At 38.4% G+C, this 20,448-nt stretch overlaps 1 protein-coding gene across 1 annotated transcript; it reads left to right on the forward strand.

The window, feature by feature from the left end:
- The first annotated feature begins 6,267 nt into the window (after positions 1-6,267).
- LOC113114406 (microfibril-associated glycoprotein 4-like) lies at positions 6,268-7,935 on the forward strand. The gene is made up of 6 exons (XM_026281339.1): positions 6,268-6,302; positions 6,413-6,465; positions 6,545-6,751; positions 7,059-7,155; positions 7,328-7,495; positions 7,649-7,935. Exons 2-6 carry the CDS (start codon positions 6,448-6,450, stop codon positions 7,903-7,905), a joined length of 747 nt encoding a protein of 248 aa, XP_026137124.1. The 5' UTR covers positions 6,268-6,302; positions 6,413-6,447; the 3' UTR covers positions 7,906-7,935.
- The last annotated feature ends 12,513 nt before the right edge of the window (positions 7,936-20,448 follow it).

Here is a 20,448-nt window from a genome sequence, read left to right on the forward strand (position 1 = left end):
AGAATGTCTTCAGTTTACAGGTGGTAAGGTTTAAACTTAGGATGTTCTGGGTTCATTCTGACATGAACTTTGTCACTGCTATGCTGCAATAAACATTTTCATTGAGATATGCAATGTCCTCATCCCTTTTTCTTACATAATTAATATAATATAATATAATATAATATAATATAATATAATATAATATAATATAATATAATATGATATAATATAATATAATATAATATAATATAATGTATGAGAGTATAGTATAGTCCTACTGCTTCCCAGCTAACAGAAAACATTCTCAGAACATCGTGGCAAGTTTCTAACGAAAATGTTACTACTTGTTTCAGGCAGTTCATAAAACATTCAAAAGTAACATTCCTGTAATGTTTGCAAAAATTATAAAATGGAATGTTTCCTTAATTTTCTTAAACACTTCTTAAATTTTATTTCGAATGTTGAGACAGTTTTTAGAACATAACTATAAATATTAGGAAAACATTTTTAGAAATATTTTTGTTAGCTGGGTAAATGATGCTGCAGGCTTCATCTTGGGTAACAGGTGGCCACAATGACAATAAAACTTCTGAAGAAACTTCAGTTTCCTGTTGTTTTCTCCAGCAACTTATCAGATTCTGTCTGCTAATGGCACAACTTTTTCTTTCTCAATTTTTTTCTCTTTGAAATTGAACACAACTTTAATGTGCATCTCACTGAAAGATAACCATGCATTTAATTCTTAACATTATTGTGGTTAAGCGCATAGATTGCTTCAAATTAACAGCATTAACAGCAAGTCAAAAGCATGCCACTGCAATGGTGCTCAATTAGAGTCACCAACGTCATGTTAATTATTTATTTTTTGTTTATTTATTTTTTGTATGTGAAATCATAAAGTAATCATGAAAATACAGCAAACAGCTAATGCTAAAAAATAAATGAATGAAGAATAAGGGCTTTCTTAAAGGGACAGTTCTTTATTGGCTGAGGTCACTTTCTGTTTGTTGTTGCCGTCTGTACTGCGCTTGAGCTCCGTCACTATATTCTTTTTATCGACTATTTTTAACTTAAAAATCAATTATATACACCATCGTTTCCGTTTATATAACCTGTGAATATATCCTTTATTGTATTCTACAACAAAAACAATCAGAGCACCTCGCTATCACTAGTTTTATTTTGATCTCCCAGATCCGCTATTAGCTTATAGTCCGTTGGCATCAGCGGCGTGGTTGCAGCTAACTGCGCTTACATTGCTAATACTCTATTCAAACACATTACCACTGCTGTACTCACTGTTACTTGCTTTAATGGCGGATGAATGTCTACCTTTGATTGCAGGTGGGGACACGCTCGAGCTGGAGGCCATGGAGAAGCAGATTCACTACCTGGAGGTGAGGCAGGCCCAGCTGAAAGAGAAGAGAGCCACGCTGGAATCATCCCGGGCTGACACTCACAAGTCCGGGGTAAGTATACAGTGTGCTGTTAACAGTCCCACCACGTCTACTCCGTGTGTTTCTCTGTGCAGGCCCGGTGCACCCAGGACGCGATCTTCCCAGATGTCCTTCACTCCGACGCTGGGACACCACGGAGCCGGGTCCCGGGCGACGACATCTCCCCCTCCTGCCTTCGAGATCTCCATCCGGAACCGCTTCGCTTCCCCTCCGCGAGACAGGACACGATGCTGTGATCATCGGAGACTCTATCGTCCGACACGTCCGTACTACGTTAGCCGAAGGTAAAGTGCACACTCATTGTTTCCCTGGTGCTCGTGTTCTCGATGTTTCTGCCCAGATACCCGCGATCCTGAAGGCCGACGAGAGCCCCAGAGCGGTCGTGCTTCACGCCGGGGTTAACGACACCACACTGCGGCAGACGGAGACGCTGAAGAGGGACTTCAGGAGCCTGATCGAGACGGTTCGCAGCACGACGCCCGCGGCTACGATCATCTTGTCAGGACCCTTGCCCAAGTATCGATGAGGACACGAAAGGTTCAGTAGAGTTTTTGCTTTAAATGAATGGTTGTTGTCATGGTGTAAAGAACAGAAACTGCTATTTGTTAATAACTGGAATCTTTCTGGGGCGTCCTAGACTGTTTCGCGCTGATGGATTGCACCCCAGCAGATGCGGAGCGGAGCTGCTCTCTGACAACATCTCCAGGAAACTTCGCTCCATGTGACTAGTAAGTCAATTCTCAAATAACCATTATGATGAGTTTTGTTCCACCCGCTTAAATGCTAAAAGTACTTGCGCTGTAAAACCTATTAAGACTGTGTCTGTTCCCCAAATAGTGAGGTCAAAATATAAATATAATGTAGGATCTAGAAAAAAATCTTATCGTAATTAAACCAGAAACATGTAAAGTAAATGAACAAAAAATATTTTTAAAGTTTGGGCTCATAAATATTAGATCACTCACACCCAAAGCAGTTATTGTAAATGAAATGATCACAGATAATAGTTTTGATTTACTCTGCTTGACTGAAACCTGGCTAAAACCAAATGATTATTTTGGTCTAAATGAGTCTACTCCACCAAACTACTGTTTTAAGCATGAGCCCCGTCAGACTGGTCGTGGCGGGGGTGTTGCAACAATATATAGTGATATTCTCAATGTTACCCAGAAAACAGGATACAGGTTTAACTCTTTTGAAATACTTCTGCTAAATGTTACTCTGTCAGACATGCAAAAGAAATCTAATGTATTTCTTGCTCTGGCTACTGTGTATAGACCACCAGGGCCATATACAGAATTCCTAAAAGAATTTGCAGATTTCCTCTCAGACCTTCTAGTTACAGTTGATAAGGCGCTAATCATGGGAGATTATAATATTCACGTTGATAATGCAAATGATACATTAGGACGTTTACTGACCTAATAAACTCTTTTGGAGTCAAGCAAAATGTCACCGGGCCCACTCATCATTTTAATCATAAACTAGATTTAATTATATCTCATGGAATTGATCTTACTGCTATAGATATTGTACCTCAAAGTGATGATATTACAGACCATTTCCTTGTATCGTGCATGCTGCGTGTAACTGATATTAACTATATGTCACAGCGATACCGTCTGGGCAGAACTATTGTTCCAGCCACCAAAGAAAGATTCGCAAATAACCTGCCTGATCTATCTCAACTGCTATTTGTACCAAAAAACACACATGAATTAGACGAAATGACTGACAACATGGGCACTATTTTCTCTAATACATTAGAAGCTGTTGCCCCTATCAATTGAAAAAGGTTAGAGAAAAACGTACTGTGCCATGGTATAACAGTAATACTCACTCTCTCAAGAAAGAAACTCGTAGTCTTGAACTCAAATGGAGAAAAACTAACTTGGAAGTTTTTAGAATTGCATGGAAAAACAGTATGTCCAGCTATAGACAGGCTCTAAAAACTGCTAGGGCAGAGCATATACACAAACTCATAGAAAATAACCAAAACAATCCAAGGTTTTTATTTAGCACAGTGGCTAAGTTAACAAATTACCAGACGACACCTGCTTCAAATATTCCACCAACGTTAAATAGTAATGACTTTATGAATTTCTTCACTGATAAAATAGATAACATTAGAAATACAATAGCGAATGTAGATCCTACAGCGTCTAACACTTCAGTTTCATCCATCGCACCCAAAGATAAACTGCAGTGCTTTACAACCATAGGACAGGAGGAGCTAAATAAACTTATCACTGTATCTAAACCAACAACATGTTTATTAGATCCTGTACCCACTAAATTACTGAAAGAGTTGTTACCTGTAGCCGAAGAACCGCTTTTCAATATCATTAACTCGTCATTATCTTTAGGTCACGTCCCAAAACCATTCAAGCTGGCGGTTATCAAGCCTCTTATTAAGAAACCAAAACTAGATCCTCGTGTACTGGCAAATTATAGGCCTATTTCAAATCTTCCATTTATGTCAAAACTTTTAGAAAAAGTTGTGTCTGCTCAATTGAGCACCTTCCTGCATAAAAATTATCTGTATGAAGAATTTCAGTCAGGTTTCAGGCCCCACCATAGCACAGAAACTGCACTTGTTAAAATTACAAATGACCTGTTCCTTGCGTCAGACCAAGGCTGCATCTCATTTCTAGTCTTACTTGATCTTAGTGCTGCGTTCGACACCATAGATCATGACATACTCATAGATCGATTACAAAACTATACAGTTATTCAAGGGCAGGCTCTAAGATGGTTTAAATCCTACCTGTCCGGTTGCTACCATTTTGTTTATTTAAACCGGGAGTCATCTCATTTATCACCAGTAAAATATGGAGTGCCACAAGGATCTGTCCTAGGTCCTTTGCTATTTTCAATATACATGTTGCCCCTTGGTAATATTATTAGAAAATACGGAATTAGCTTCCACTGTTATGCTGATGATACTCAGCTATATATCTCAACGAGACCAGATGAAACTTCCCAATCATCTAAGCTAACACAGTGTGTTAAAAATGTAAAAGATTGGATGACAAATAATTTTCTCCAATTAAATTCGGATAAGACAGAGATATTAATTATTGGAACAAAAACACTACACAGAATCTCGTTGATTACAATCTGCAACTAGACGGATGTACTGTTACTTCCTCTACAGTCAGAAATCTGGGTGTTATATTAGACAACAATTTGTCTTTTGAAAATCATATTTCCAATGTTACAAAAACTGCATTCTTCCATCTTAGAAACATTACCAAGCTACGAAACATGTTATCTGTTTCTGATGCAGAAAAGCTAGTTCATGCATTCATGACCTCTAGACTGGACTATTGTAATGCACTTCTAGGTGGTTGTCCTGCTTCTTCAATAAACAAGCTACAGGTAGTCCAAAATACAGCAGCTAGAGTCCTTATGAGGTCAAGAAAATATGATCATATTACCCCAATTTTACAGTCTCTGCACTGGCTACCTATTAAGTTCCGTATCAGTTACAAATTATCATTTCTTACCTATAAGGCCCTAAATGGTTTAGCTCCTGCGTACCTAACTAACCTTCTACCACGCTACAACCCATCACGCACCCTAAGGTCACAAAACGCTGGACTTTTGGTAGTTCCTAGGATAGCAAAGTCCACTAAAGGAGGTAGAGCTTTCTCACATTTGGCTCCCAAACTCTGGAATAGCCTTCCTGATAATAAAACACATCTCTTTCGCCAAGCATTCGAATAATGTATAGGGGTGGTGTTGGCGCAGTGGATAAGACACATGCCTTTGGTGTGAGAGACCCGGGTTCGAATCCACTGTGAGACTCCAGTGTGTCCCTGAGCAAGACACTTAACCCCTAGTTGCTCCAGAGGTGTGCGACCTTTGACATATATAGCAATTGTAAGTCGCTTTGGATAAAAGCGTCAGCTAAATGAATAAATGTAAATGTAATGTATCTTTTTAATTGTGAGTGTAGTTGCATCTGATAAAATGTGCATTTTTATTCATTAGCTTGGGTTAAACTAATTTTACTTTGTTGGATCAGCAGCTATGCTAATGATGTCTCTATTTGTTTCTCTGTTTCTGCTGGATCTTCATCCCGTGGTAACTAGGATTTACACAAGCTCCAGTCTGGATCCAGAACACCTGAGAAGAGATGATGCTGACCCTCAGAGGACCTCAGATGATGCTAACCCTGAATCAACAAACAGAACTAACAATTATTGCTACAAGTGTGACTGCATCATATAATAATTATTAATTAATAATATTAATAATGTTCATTGTCTGGCTGACTACGTCTTGTATTAATTTTTTTTTTTTTCTAAAAATTCTGTCAAAGGTGCACAAACTGACAGTCACCACCATAAGCTACTACTAAATATTGTAGAAACATAATTTTCTGTAAAGTTGCTTTGTAACAATTTGTATAGTAAAAAGCGCTATACAAATAAACTTCAATTGAATTGAATTGAACAGTTCTATTGGCTACCAACATCTGTTTAGTTGCCAACATTCTTCAAAATATCTTATTTTATGTTCAACAGAATAAAGAAACTCATACATGTTCAGAACAACATGAGGGTGAATAATTAATGACGAAATGTTCATTTTTGGATGACCTAGCCCTTTAAACTTTTTTTTCTTGAGGTGTTGGTTGCAATCAGATAAAAAAAAAATGTCCTTTTAAATTCATTTGATGATAAAAAAGGAGGCTGCCAAATGAACAAAAATGTGTCCTTTTATGGAATCAACCCCATGACTATTCTATAAAGAAGGTTTTTTTTATGTCACACAAAGAGGAGGATCCTGATGATAAGAATGATATACAGACACACATGTGTCACCTTAACATTCACAAGATTTTTAGGGCATATGGTGAGTTTGATTTTGTATATTTTGAAAATTATATATCTTATTTCAGTAAATGGCAGAATGCATGTTTATGCTGTAATAAAGGGACTGTATTTGTCTGAACTGTATTTCAGGTGAATCTGCTCCTCTGAGCTGGACGTCTGAAGCAATGATGACTAACATGATTGTGAGTTTCTGTGAGAATGTGAGTGTAATTGTATCAGACGTCGATCATCAGACTCAGATCTTGAGTTTGTGTCTCTCAGGTGTTGCTGTGTTTGTCTGCTTTGTTTCCCGTCTTGATGGGCACTGATGTGGTCAAATCTGATCTTCTTCGTACCAAAGACTGCTCTGATATTTATGCGAGTGGATATAGCACCAGTGGCGTGTACACCATCACCACAATAGATGGACCGGTGCAGGTCTACTGTGAGATGAAGTCTGATGGACAAAATAACCAAGGACCCTGGACGGTAAACATTTCAATGTGTTTTATCTCGCTAAAGGATATTTTATTATCAGATGCTCCCCAGTGTGAATGACATCATGATTTCTAATAAACTATTTATCAGATAGTCACTCAGTTCTTTTATTTGTGTTCTGTATATGTATTGGAAAACAGTCATTGAAATCACTCAGAGATCACACAAAATATATATTTTTTACTTGTTGGAAAACAAAGCTTGTAAAAGGCTGTACACCTTAAAAATATTTTTAAAAGATGAATTACATGAAATTATGTGATGTATGAAAGCAATGAATGATTTCTGAATGTTTCAGGTAATTCTCAGGCGAATGGATGGCGAGGTGAATTTCTATAGGCCGTGGAGGAGCTATAAATGGGGTTTTGGTAATAAAGAAGAAGAACACTGGCTGGGTGAGAGTTTTTGTGATGTTTTGGGCTTAAAAAGGCAAACAGAAAAAGACGAATCAATCAAAGACATTGAAAACATGGACATTTCATCAGGACTGTAGTATAAATGCTAATTAATTTTGTTATTAAAGCTATTAAAACGGTTTCCTTTAAGGTTTTTTTTTCATTTTTACAGGTTTAGAGTTTGTTCATCAGCTGACGCGCAGGTATCAGTATAAACTAAGAGTAGATTTGGAGGACTTTGATGGGAATAAGGTTTACGCTGTGTACAAGTCTTTCTCTGTGGGCTCTGAGTCTGAAGGATACAAACTGCAAGTGAGCGGCTTCGTCAACGGAGGAGCAGGTGAAACAAACTACAGATGTTAAATTTTTCAGAAAGAAGAATTTAAGCAAATAAAATGGTTGTAGTGGAGTTTTAAAAGGACTTTTTAAAAAGTCATTTTACTTTGGATGTCAAAATGACAGTGCCTTTAATGAAAGTTTCTTCTTTCTGTAGGTGACTCTTTAAATTATCACAATGGAATGAAGTTCTCTACCTATGACAAAGACCAAGATAATCATTCAACAATCAATTGTGCTAAGGACTACGGAGGAGGGTTCTGGTACAATAATTGTTATTACACAAACCCCACTGGTTACTATTTGTGGGAGAAAGAGAGTACAGTAGTGTCTAATGGAGCCACTTGGTACAACTGGAAGAACAACTTGAATTCCCTGAAGTCCATCACCATGAAGATCAAACGTGTGAATTAGAGCCTTTATATGTGCTTCACTGCAGCTTGTGCGCATATCCATTTGATGCATACATGTGGATCTTTCTTAAAATATGGTAACAAACATGTCCCTTGACTTTTATGGTTAAAAATATTTCAAAAGTTTAAGAAATCTAAAATATTAAATAGTTTCACTCATAATGTCATGTATAAAAATATAAAAAAGTATGTGCCCTCTTATACATCTTCGTGCTCTTCTGCATCAGCAAAACCTCTCTGTCCCACTGCAGCAGCTGGAATTACATCTGGTCTGAAACAATAAAAGTTTATCATCAAAATGTTGTTGTGGTTGCTTTGTGTTTCATTATCCAACTAAATAGGTTTCATATATAATTTAAGAAAATAGTTTATGTAAAAACAATGATAAAATACAAGCCAAAATTATTCTAAAATGCAGAAAACCCATTTTAAATCATTACAATAGTCTCAATAATCTCTAGTACAATAGTCACCCTGCTGGCGACAAAGGCATGATCAAGTTTTTCCAAGTCTTGACTTCAAACAAAACATCTTATTCCTGCAATGTTTTTTAAATGATAGTATGCTGATTTAGTTACTGCTTTGACATGGCTACTGAAACTAGGGTCTGTCTCCAGAATCACACCAAGATTCCTGACTTGATTATTAGTTGTTAGACCCCTAGAGTCAAAGTGTGCATTCAACATCATCTTTGTTTTGAAACGCAATTAAAGTTCTGGAACATCCAACTGTTAATTTCATCAATGCATTGGCAGAGGGAGTCAATGGGGCTGTAGTCATTTGGTGATAAAGCCGAGTAAATTTGGGTATCATCAGCATACTGTAGCTGTGATCAGTGTTGGGAGTAATGCTTTACAAGTAACGTGATCAGTTCCTGTCCACATGAATATTTTTAAAACCGCAGCTTTTTCTATGTGGTTTGGATGTTCGCCCACATGTAGTAACTGCAGAGCCAGGTGACTGAAACCAAACTTTTCTGAAAACTCCTGCCAGGGTGAGGATTTTCAAAAAACTTTGGTTGCAGTTTTATCGTGTAGACAGCGAAATCAGAGTTTTGGGCTTTATGTCCAAATGTTATCTCCGCCTATTTGAAACTTGAAAATCAAACTTAGGCTGGCGACACACTGGATGCGTAGCGCAAGCGTTTCAGCTGCGTGGCGTGTACATTTTTAATTCGGCTCCCATGTTAACTATGAGGATGATTGTTTAGTTTGCAAAGCAAATGCACAAACCACACCCCATACGGTTCTGGTGTGTAAAGACACAGAAAACGCGAAGCAGCCACCACACAACTGACACGCAGCAGAAACATCACGTTCACGCCACGCAGCCAGTGTGTCACCGGCCTTAGTGTCACAAACGAGACTCCCACTGTACCTCCCACTGTACCTCCCACTGTCCACCAGAGGGAGCTCTCTACAAAGTTTTGAACTTCAATCCGGACTACACACATGAGTCAAGAGGCATTTATTTGTCATTTGCATAGTAAACACTGGAGAAAAGTGGGCATGTGAAATGCTTGTGACTCAGACGTACAGTGACAATAACAGGACATAAACAGACAGAGATGTACATTGAGGGTACTGAGATTTTGAGAGAATTCAGTGACCATAGGCAGAAAAGACATGGACAGAGTATTACATCCTGTAGAAGAGTGTTCTGGTGTTTACTAATAAACAAAAATTACTTTAGATAAACTAACAATTGTGCTTCATTGTTTTTTTATTGCTGAAGAGTGTTCTTTTTATATCTTCTTCTCATGTGCTCTACTGTACAGATGTGAATTAACTTTTCCTTCAGCCTGGGGTTTATTCATTACACTTATTGGTGTGAAAGGGATTTTACATTGGCTATAAATAAAACTTCTTATATCAAAAACAATCAAGCCCTGCCCATATTTAACATTTTACGTGAAAGTAATGCAAAAGTAATGTAATGCATTAATTTCCATAAAATGTACTTTTTTTTTAGGGAGTAACGCAATATTGTAATGCATTACTTTATTACTTCTAATAGATCTGCTTCTAAACATTTAAGCACATAGAGCAGGTTACAATGAATTTCAATCTGAAGTTCCTATACTATGGAAGAAGCATATGTATAAATAACGAGTCTTTAATTTCTCAAATTTTTCTTTGATATTCTTTCCAAGAAAATAAAACTGGCCCCACAACGGAACTCTGGAGCACACTGTTAGTTTTCTGTTATATTTTGTTAATATTTTGTTCCTGTAGCTCAATTGGTAGAGGATTGCACTATTAAGAGCAAGGTTGGGGGTTCGATTCCACGGGAACACATGATGGGTAAAAATTGATAGCCTGAATGCACTAAGTTTCTTTGAATAAGAACATCCGCTAAATGCATAAATTTATTTATTTAAATATATTTATTTATTTACTTAATTAAATTTAAGATTTGTCACAACCATAGCAGCAGTAATTGTACTATGACCAGTTGTAAAAACAGACTGAGAGTCAAATGAAATATTTTCAGCTAAAAACTGGTGCAAATTTGCTGGGGATACAAAGAGCTAGAATTGAATGTTTTGAAATATAATAATTGTTAAACTCCAAAGGGGCTCCACCTTTTAATAAGAAAAGTTGAGTCAAGTCAAATCAAGTCACCTTTATTTATATAGCGCTTTAAACAAAAAAGATTGATCAAAGCAACTGAAGTTGGCGGTCAGTTCTCCTCTGACCAGACGAAACCAGTAGTTCAATTCCAGACTGCAGCAAAGTCAGATTGTGCAGAAGAATCATCTGTTTCCTGTGGTCTTGTCCTGGTGCTCCTCTGAGACAAGGTCTTTACAGGGGATCTGTATCTGGGGCTCTAGTTGTCCTGGTCTCCGCTGTCTTTCAGGGCAGTAGAGGTCCTTTCTAGGTGCTGATCCACCATCTGGTCTGGATACGTACTGGATCCGGGTGACTGTAGTGACCCTCTGATCTGGACACAGACTGGATCTGGTGGCTACGGTGACCTCGGAACAAGAGAGAAACAGACTAATATTAGCGTAGATGCCATTCTTCTAATGATGTAGCAAGTACATCGGGTGTTATGTTAAGTGTTCCCGGTTCCGGTTTACCTAATTAATGCAGCCTAAAAATACTAGCTATGTTTCTGGAACTGTTGCTGTCAGGGTCAGAGAGCTCTCAAATTTCATCAAAAATATCTGAATTGGTGTTCCGAAGATGAACAAAAGTCTTACGGGTTTAGAACAACATGAGGGTGAGTAATTAATGAATCATTTTGGGGTGAACTAACCCTTTAAATATCTTTCTGATTGTCAGGATCCTCCTCTTTATGTGACATTTAAACAAAACAAAAAAACTTCAAATCTTGATAGGACAGTCATGGGTTTGATGCCATAAAAGGACATCAAAAAACATTATTTTCCATGCTCTAAACAATGTAAAGACATTGAAAAAAAAATTGGGTCTTAAGAGGATACTTTTAGCCATATTTTATTATAATACACAGATAGGACTATTAAACTGACAGCACTGGTCTTTAAAGCTGAAGTTATTTCACTCCTGCATGCGACTGCACAGGTTTAGGTGTGTTTAACGTGTTTTCTGCAGTTGATTCATGACGGAAGGATATTAGGTAAAAAATTTCATATTTTTTTAACAATTTCAAAACATCTTTTGTGAAAAAGTAGAGTCACTGTAGTGCTTCAAGTTCATCATGGCTTACTCTTATACCATTGAGCAATATCTAAATGTGTGTGTGTGTGTGCGTGCGTGTGCATGCATGCGTGTGCATGCGTGTGTGTGTGTGTATGTGTGTATGCGTGTGTGTGTGTGCTTATTTTGGTTAAGGGGGGGGGGGGGTGAAATGCTATTTCATGCATACTGAGTTTCTTACACTGTTAAAGAGTTGGATTCCCATGCTAAACATGGACAAAGTTTCAAAAATTAAGTTGTACGTTTGAAGGAGTATTTCTGTTCCAAAAATACTCCTTCCGGTTTGTCACAAGTTTGGGAAAGTTTTTTTTGTGTTTTTGGTTACCAGGGCAAGACAACCCTGCACAGATTACCAAAAGAGAAACAGCATTAAGGGACCAGTGGATGGAGTTTATTTTTACAGAGCATCAACGGAGTTGTGCAAGTTTGTGTTTGTTCCCTGCATTTCGAAGATGCTTGTTTTACAAACAAGGCCCAGTTTGATGACGGTTATGCACATCGTTTATTTCTTAAGGATAATGCAGTCCCAACGAAAAAGGGTCACGATCGTGTGTTGGAACCACATGCGGTGAGTAAAACTGCTTCAAATATCTCTGTGTTGTTAACTTAGCTATCAGTGTGTAAGCACATCAAGTAAACAACATGCGATGTTGTCATCAAACTGCACTTTCACATGTACAGCTTAAAAAAAAAAAAAAAAGACGACAAAGTGGAACTTAGTCATTTTCCAAAACCGCTAAGCAAATATATACAGTTTCAGTACATACCACATACTATAGCATACCGCCTTTGCTGATGCTGCTCTTGTTAAATTTCAGCCTCTGGATCTGTGTCACAGCTTCCAAACGCTCTCAACACAAAAGCCTACTGGCGCTCGTGATTCTTTAGCTCCGCCCACACGTCACGCCTCCAGCCGGTCGTGTTTTTCCGGGAAAAATCGGTACAGACTATCTTTCTCTTATAAATATAATAAAACTAAAGACTTTTTGGAGTTATGAAGGATGCAGTACTACTCTATATGTACTCAAGATTAACAGGATATTGAGTGAAAACAAGCATTTCACCCCCCCTTTAAGCACATAGTTTGTGCTTAAAAGTGCATAAAGTCATCAGGATATTTTTTCAAACACCTACAGCTAAGAAAATCTTTACTTTTATTTATAAATGAATTCACAATAAGGGCTTTCTTAAAGGGACAGTTCTACCAGAAAGACTCGGGAGATAAAAAGAAAAACGTTTAAATGTTGCAAAAATGTTTAAATGAATATATATATATATATATATATATATATATATATATATATACACATTTACATTTACATTTATTCATTTAGCAGACGCTTTTATCCAAAGCAACTTACAGATGAAGACAGTGGAAGCAATCAAAAACAACAAAAAGAGCAATGATATATAAGTGCTATGACAAATCTCAGTTAGGTTTACACAGTACACGCAGCATGGGATTTTAACTAATATAATACAAAGAAAACAGATAGAATAAAAAAATAAAAGAATAGAGCAAGCTAGTTAGAGGTCTTTACACACACACATACATATACAATTGCATAATAAATAAAAAGAAAATAGAATACAAAAAGATTAGAAAGGTAGTTATGTTTTTTAAAGAATAGCATTAGAATAGTGAGTGTTAAAGTTAGAGAGTCAAATAAAGATGGAAGAGATGGGTTTTAAGCCGATTCTTGAAGATGGCTAAGGACTGAGTTGAGGAGGTCATTCCACCAGAAGAGAACATTTAATTTAAAAGTCAATAAAAGTGACTTTGTGCTTCTTAGGGATGGCACAATCAAGCGACGTTCACTTGCAGAACGCAAGCTTCTAGAGGGCACATAAGTCTGAAGTAACGAATTTAGGTAAATGGGTGCAGAGCCAGTGGTAGTTTTGTAGGCAAACATCAATGCCTTGAATTTGATGCGAGCAGCTATTGGAAGCCAGTGCAAATTGATAAACAGAGGTGTGACGTGCATTCTTTTAGACTCATTAAAAATGAATCTTGCTGTTGCGTTCTGAATTAATTGTAAAGGTTTGATTGGCTGAAAGAATTGATTGGCTGGAAGACCTGCCAAGAGGGCATTCTGTCCAGCCTGGACAGAACAAGAGCTTGATTTGGATGGGAACTTCAGATTATGAATCATTTGAGTCAGTTCGGGAGTTCAGAGTGCGTTTGCAAATCAGTTCTACCAGAAAGACTCGGGAGATAAAATGAAAAACGTTTAAATGTTGCAAAAATCTTTAAATATATATATATATATATATATATATATATATATATATATATATACAGTATATATATATATATATATATATATATATATATATATATATATATATATATATATATATATATATATATATAATTTTAAATAAATATTTTAATTTTATTTCAGACATATACAGGCCTCGATAGACCATACAGAAGTAGCCACAATAGGCCAAACATAGACAGGCCTCGATAGACCATACAAATAGTTTTTTTTTTCAAATATATATATAAACCGCCAGTAACACCACCACCAGTAATTGCATGAATTTACCTGATTTGTTACTGGAGAGCTTGCTGAGCTTCAAAAATGATTTTTGATTCAAGTCTGATGTATGGTTCGAACGCTGAGGAAGACCATCTGCCCATGATCTTAATAGCTGACGTAGAGATTCCTTGTTCAGCTGCTGAAGTAGCTGCCCCAATTTTGAATGAATGGTCGGTATAGAGAGAGGGGGATAGACTGCAGCTTTTGAGAACAGTGGTTAAGTGAGTTCTAAAAAATGCCTTGGAAAGGGGTGTTAAACCCATAGAAGGCAGATAAAAACACTGCCTCGAGAAAATATTGAGGTACTTAGAAAGAAGACCATAGCGGACGGAAATAGGCAGGGTAATAGGCAGACGTTTGTCTTTAATTTTGTTGGAAGATTTAGCTAACCCCTTAAGTAGTAATCGAACAGAATATTCAGAAAAAATTTCAGCTTTGAAAATTAGGATTATAAAATTTAGCGTAGAATTGGATGCCGGCGAGGAGTCTGCGAATAGAAGAAATTTTAAGATTGCGATTTTTTTTTTTATTAAAGACGAGAAAGGAGCAAACGGTCGAAATTAGGATAGGAAAAACAGAAATTTGGAAGGAAAAACAAAAGATTAGAAAAGCGGACCATGCAGATGTGTAGGCTTTGAGTGTAGAGGGAGCAACGCCTTTAGAAATCTAATTTCTAGCTGACGTAAGCAAGTCGTTTAGTTTAGTATTATGTCTGCTAACGGAGGGCAGATTGAAGGATCCGGGTTGGCTGAGGGGCAAAGCTGTCTGAAAGTCTGAAATCGAAATCGAGAGAGCGCATCAGCAATAGCATTGGAGTGACCGGGTATGTGTTCATCTTTGATAATAAAATTAAAAACAATGGTTTGCCAAATTAACCGTCTCAGAAAAGGCATGATCATATGGCAAGAAGAGTTACCTTTATTAATGATGGCGACTGTGGCTTTGTTATCGCAGAGCATCAAGATACATTTACGTGACCATTCTGGGCCCCAAAAGATGCTGGTGACGGCTATAGGATATATCTCGTAAAGCGCGGATGAAACGGAGTCGGAAGCGGTTTTGGGGAAGTCGTTGGGCCATTTTTCAGCAAACCATTGCCCTTGGAAGAACCCCCCGAAACCAATTGAAGAGGTTGCATTGATTTGGAGCGATGATTCAAAATTGTCATTGTAGAAAAAAGAAATACCGTTCCACTCGTTAAGCAGTCTTTTCCAGAATTTATGGAATTTATGGCCGATAAACAGGCTTCATCTAGTTGGATCTGATCGCTTAGTTTTTCCACGGAATGTGCCAGAGTTAACAATCGTGAAATGAAAGCAAGAAAGGAGTGTGCTTTAGCACTGAATCTAGGGAAATCCCCAGAAATTCTAATGAAGTAGAGGGTCCCAAAGTTTTCTAAGTGGAAAGGGAGATACCGACGTCACTAAAAATATTTTTAAGAAAGTCCAAGACTGCAGATTGAGAAGACGGATAATCGATCAACAGAAAATCGTCATCCAATCAGATAACCAAGTAAGGCGCCTGACGAATCGGTTAATAAACGGAACTGATGAGCGACCTTTGTTAATAATATTAACTGTTGCCTCGTTGTCACAAAAAAACTAAATTTGTTTTCTAGACCATTGTTTGCTCCACAGAATACCAGCTATCACTATGAGATATAATTCCAACAGCTCTTGTGGCAATATACTAGCAAACCACTGACCATTAAAAAAAAAAAAAAAAAACCGACAGAAGGCGCAGCGTCTGTATACAAATTAAGGGCTGCAGAAGACTCCATATCATCATAGTGAAAAAAGGAAATGCCATTCCAATTTTCAAGGAGCAAAGACCAGAACTTGAGATCTGATCTGCAGCCTGGATCTAAGGTAACTATGTCCTTAAGATCTTTAACTGATTTGGAAAGATCGAGGAGTCTAGCAATAAAAGATCTGCCTTGGGGAATTATACGCATCGCGAAATTAAGATGGCCTTGTAGAGAGAGCAAATCTCGTTTTGAAAAAGATACGGACATTTGAGCATTTCTCTTGATTTCTCTGATGAGATTTAATTTCTCAAAGGGCAACGAAGCTTGCATTAGATTGGAATCTAATGTAATGCCTAAAAACTCGATAACCTTTAAGAGGACCTAAAGTTTTTCCTCAGAAAGGGGGAACACCTAAATCAGCGAAAGTGTGTTTTAAAACCGAGATGCATCTTTCTGGCTTTGCATTTTTATAATCCACTAGCAGAAAATCGTCTAAAAGATGAAGCACGTATGGTAATTTGTAGTTATTAAGGAGAATCCAACATAGCGCCTCTGATAGTATATCAAATATTTTTGGACTACTGCGACAGCCGAAAGTGATCCTGACTGAAAAGTATAATTTTTCCCTCCATTTGATGCCAAATAAATGCCACTGCGATGGATGTAAAGGCATAACTTTAAAGGTGACTGAAATATCTGCCTTTGCAAGCCATGCACCCCTACCTGCAATTTTTATGAACTTAATTGCATCGTCAATAGTTGCGTAAAACAGAGAAAACGGAGCTAGTGGAATAAGACTGTTGATACTTCATTAATTCATGCGTCATTATGAGGGGCAGACAAGTCAAAAATTAAGCGTTTCTTCCCTGAATATTTCCGAGTAGCAATCCCTATAGGGTTAATACGAACAATTAAGAAGGGAGATTTCGTCTTGGGCACACAGATTTTGGGTGGCCGTCCCCACAGTAACTACAAGCATGAACATATTTACAATTATAGAATTTGCAAACATTTTCAATAAAATTATAGCACAACGGAGTGGCAAACGGTGTTACCTTAGAGTCAACAGTTTGAAAGCCAGACTTAGAGGGTTGAGGAGACACAGATTTTGGGCATAGATTGAGAGTGTGGGAGGAGTGAAATGTTGAATAAACATAACATTTGCAGAGAATGACTTATGTTAGTCATAAAAGAGAGTTCCTCCATAAGTCAAAGCCAAGTCAGAAATGGTTGCTAAATAGGTGTCCAGCTCGGCTCTAAGAGATGGAAAGATTTCGCATATAATATCTCTGAAAATACCAAATGCCACTTTAAACTCAGCTAGTGTTAACATTTTGGAAAGCCGGGGATCGAAATCTTTAAGCATAAAAGATACATCGCCGCAGTCAATGACATGTTTCTCACTCATTTCGGAGCACAGCAATATTTTCATAAGATTAACATCATTACCTGCAACGATTTGGCTTCTCAACTGATGAGAAATTGCAGCAGCCGGCGGAAAGAATGGAGAGCCTGTAGACACTGGAACTGAACTTCCCATCGTTCTTCGGGGTATAGTCCCGGAATTGATGACATTATCATCCTGCACCATGGACAGCCGCGCCGAAGCCGTAGCCGATGAGGAGTTCTCAGAAGACGGGTGAGAGGAGAGAGGATTTGCTGAGGACTTTGATGTTGAACCGGACTCCAAATCCTGAATTCTGGAGATCATGTCGGAGAGCGAAAACTGAATGCTGGACAATGCGGACAATACTGGGTCGTTGCTTTGAACTGAAGAAGAGTTGACTGCTCGGTTTGTGACCACTGAACCACCTGCCCGCTTGGGTGCAACATCAGTCGGAGTGGAAGCTGGGTCAATATTCTTTCTCTTCTGTGCCTGTTTCCTGCCGGAGAAAGGAGGAAGAGGAGGAAAATCTGATGCTGGGACGTAAACTTTTTCACAAAGCAAAGCAAAACAGTTCTTTATGCGTAGCTCCGGTCGGTGCCGGGATATCGTGTCTATACAAGGTTTCCAGTAACTTCGGCAGTGGCCAGTCAATGATGCTGAGAGGACTATATGATTTATTCGCCAGACATGAGCTTCGACGGATAGAAGTGTTGCTTTCGTCTTGAATGACTTCTCCTGCTTGACTTATTTGTTGCTGGGATGCTTCAATGGATTCAATAAAAGCATCTGTGATATCAGCTTTAGCTAACCAAGCACATTGACCGGCTACCTTGATTAAATGAATGGCATTGTCGACCGAGGCGTAATGTAAAGAGAAAGGTGGTAAAGGTATGCATTCGTTCACGCTCGCTGTGTAAGCAGAATGAGGGGAAGACATATCTATATATAGATATAAGATGTTTTTTACCAGAATATTTCCGTGTTGCGACACTGATGGAATTAATGCGAAAAGGCGAAGAAGGAGGGGAATCAAAAGGACCAATGACGTAACCTTTATTTACCTCTTTCTCTAACAGATTAGAAAAACCACATCTGGTTCAGTAATAGCTGATTGCAGATTTTTAGCTATGAAAGAGGTGGTGAGATTGGAAAGGATTCCCACCCAAAACCCTTGAGACAGACCGGTGATTAGATAATCTACAAAAGTAGGATCGGGATCAGAAGACAGGTAGCTAGAAAGATTAGAAACATTAATGGGAGTAGAAGGGTGGCTTTTCAGAATTTTCTCCGAATTGGGGCTTTTCCTTGGATTGGAGGTTTGTATCAGCGTGGACAGACTGATTTCGGGTGTGGATACTTGCAGAAACTGCTAATGTGTTCATATTTACATTGAGAGAAGGAACAGAAGAATTCATTAAAGTTATTGCAAATAAAAGCGCCTTTGTGTTCTGTGATATAGCGTTTCTTGCTGTCATGTGGAAGCCTTACGTTATGAGCACTTTGGACACCGTGCAGCTCTTGGCTGGCAAAAACTTTGGGGCAGAAAGACGCTGAGTGTCCATGAGCGCTACAGATGTTACAAGCCAGCGTTTTCGCACTGCCGAAATGGCGAACGAGCAGTTCAGCGTCCGTCACATACCAGTCTAGTCTGGAGTTAAACAGCGAAATAAAGGAAGCAGATTTAGCTTTGATTTATGATATTCGTAGAATAATGTGCCCCCGTAACATTGATTGAAGTCATCCATCATGGCTAAATATAAAACCAATTCTTCCCTTCGAGCTGGGAAAACCTGACACAGAATGTCTCTGAATACGCTGAAAGTGATGACAAACTCTGCAAATGTAAGATTCCGTTGTAACCTCGGATCTGAAGTTTTAAGCAAGACTGCCACGTCCCCACAATCGACCACCTTCCTGTCAGCAGCAGGCGTGGGAAGCAGAAGTGAAGCAAGGTTTAAATCCTTACCTTGGATGATGTTTGTTCTGATGTGGGGAGATACCGTAGCAGCGGCTGGAGAAACGAAATGCCTTCCGAATAGCTGGCCAGGGGTTGCTGTTGAAAGGTTAAATAATGGAGTTTCGGTTGGAGCGGGGACATCTTGAAATGGAGTCTGAGCCGGTTGGTGAAAAGTTGGCAGGCTGAAGAAGTAGAAGCAACGCTCTGGGGGATAGCTTAATCCACTGGCAGGAGGACGAAATTGAAGAGTTACGGTGAAGTTTATAGCCGGATCTGGGCCATTGAAATTAGCAGCTGACTGTTCAAATTTTGCCATCCTTGATTCAAGACTTTTGACGGTTTGGGAGAGGCTTTGAACCGCTTGGAGGAGTTGAGTGTTAACTCCGTCAGGCTCGGTGATGTCCAGATGAACAGGTGACCGAGCATGCAGCGTGGTTCTTTTGGCTGGATGTGGTGACGATGACTTCGCTGTTCTCTTTCTGCTGGCTTGTTTTGAGTGGCTGGGCGCTGAAGGAGTCAGGAGATTAGAGACGGACTCAGGTGGATTACCCAGGGTATTTTAGGCGAGAAGAAGAAGATCTTCTCTGGACAGACCTTGGCTGACGGGAATGCCGGCTGATTCCAGAGTACTGTACACATCCTCAAGAGACCACATAGCCCATGGCGAGTCATGGTGTTGGAGGCGCGTGCTACGAGTTGGAAGACGATTGGGGTATCGTTGGACATGGTGGTTTAGCAGTAAACACGAGCAATTGTTATCACGTCGGCATCTGTGAACTCAAACATGTGTAAGTACGATCTTTTATACTGAAGTATAAAGAAGTGATTGGATAATGATGAAGGTAATAAGTGATGAAGTAATTGAGTCTTCCTGGCAGAACTTAGGCTAAAGCTTTAATTTCTATTGCCTACCAACATCTGTTTGGTTATCAACACTTTTCAAAATATTATGTGATATTATATATTAAATATTATGTGATATTATATATTATTTACATATGTTCATCAGAAGAAAGAAACACATACATGTTTAGAACAACATGAGGATAATTAAATTATGACAACATTTTTATTTTTGGCTGAACTAACCCTTTAACTTGTTCATTGTTTCTTGAGGCGTTGGTTGCAAATGCAGATAAAATCAATGTTGAAATAAATTTCCTTTTCAATTCCTCTGATGATAACAGAACAGGTTGCAAAAAGAAAAGAAAAAAAAAAACTTGT

This window comes from Carassius auratus, chromosome 14, assembly GCF_003368295.1.
Source record: "Carassius auratus strain Wakin chromosome 14, ASM336829v1, whole genome shotgun sequence".
NCBI classification, from domain to species: domain Eukaryota; kingdom Metazoa; phylum Chordata; class Actinopteri; order Cypriniformes; family Cyprinidae; genus Carassius; species Carassius auratus.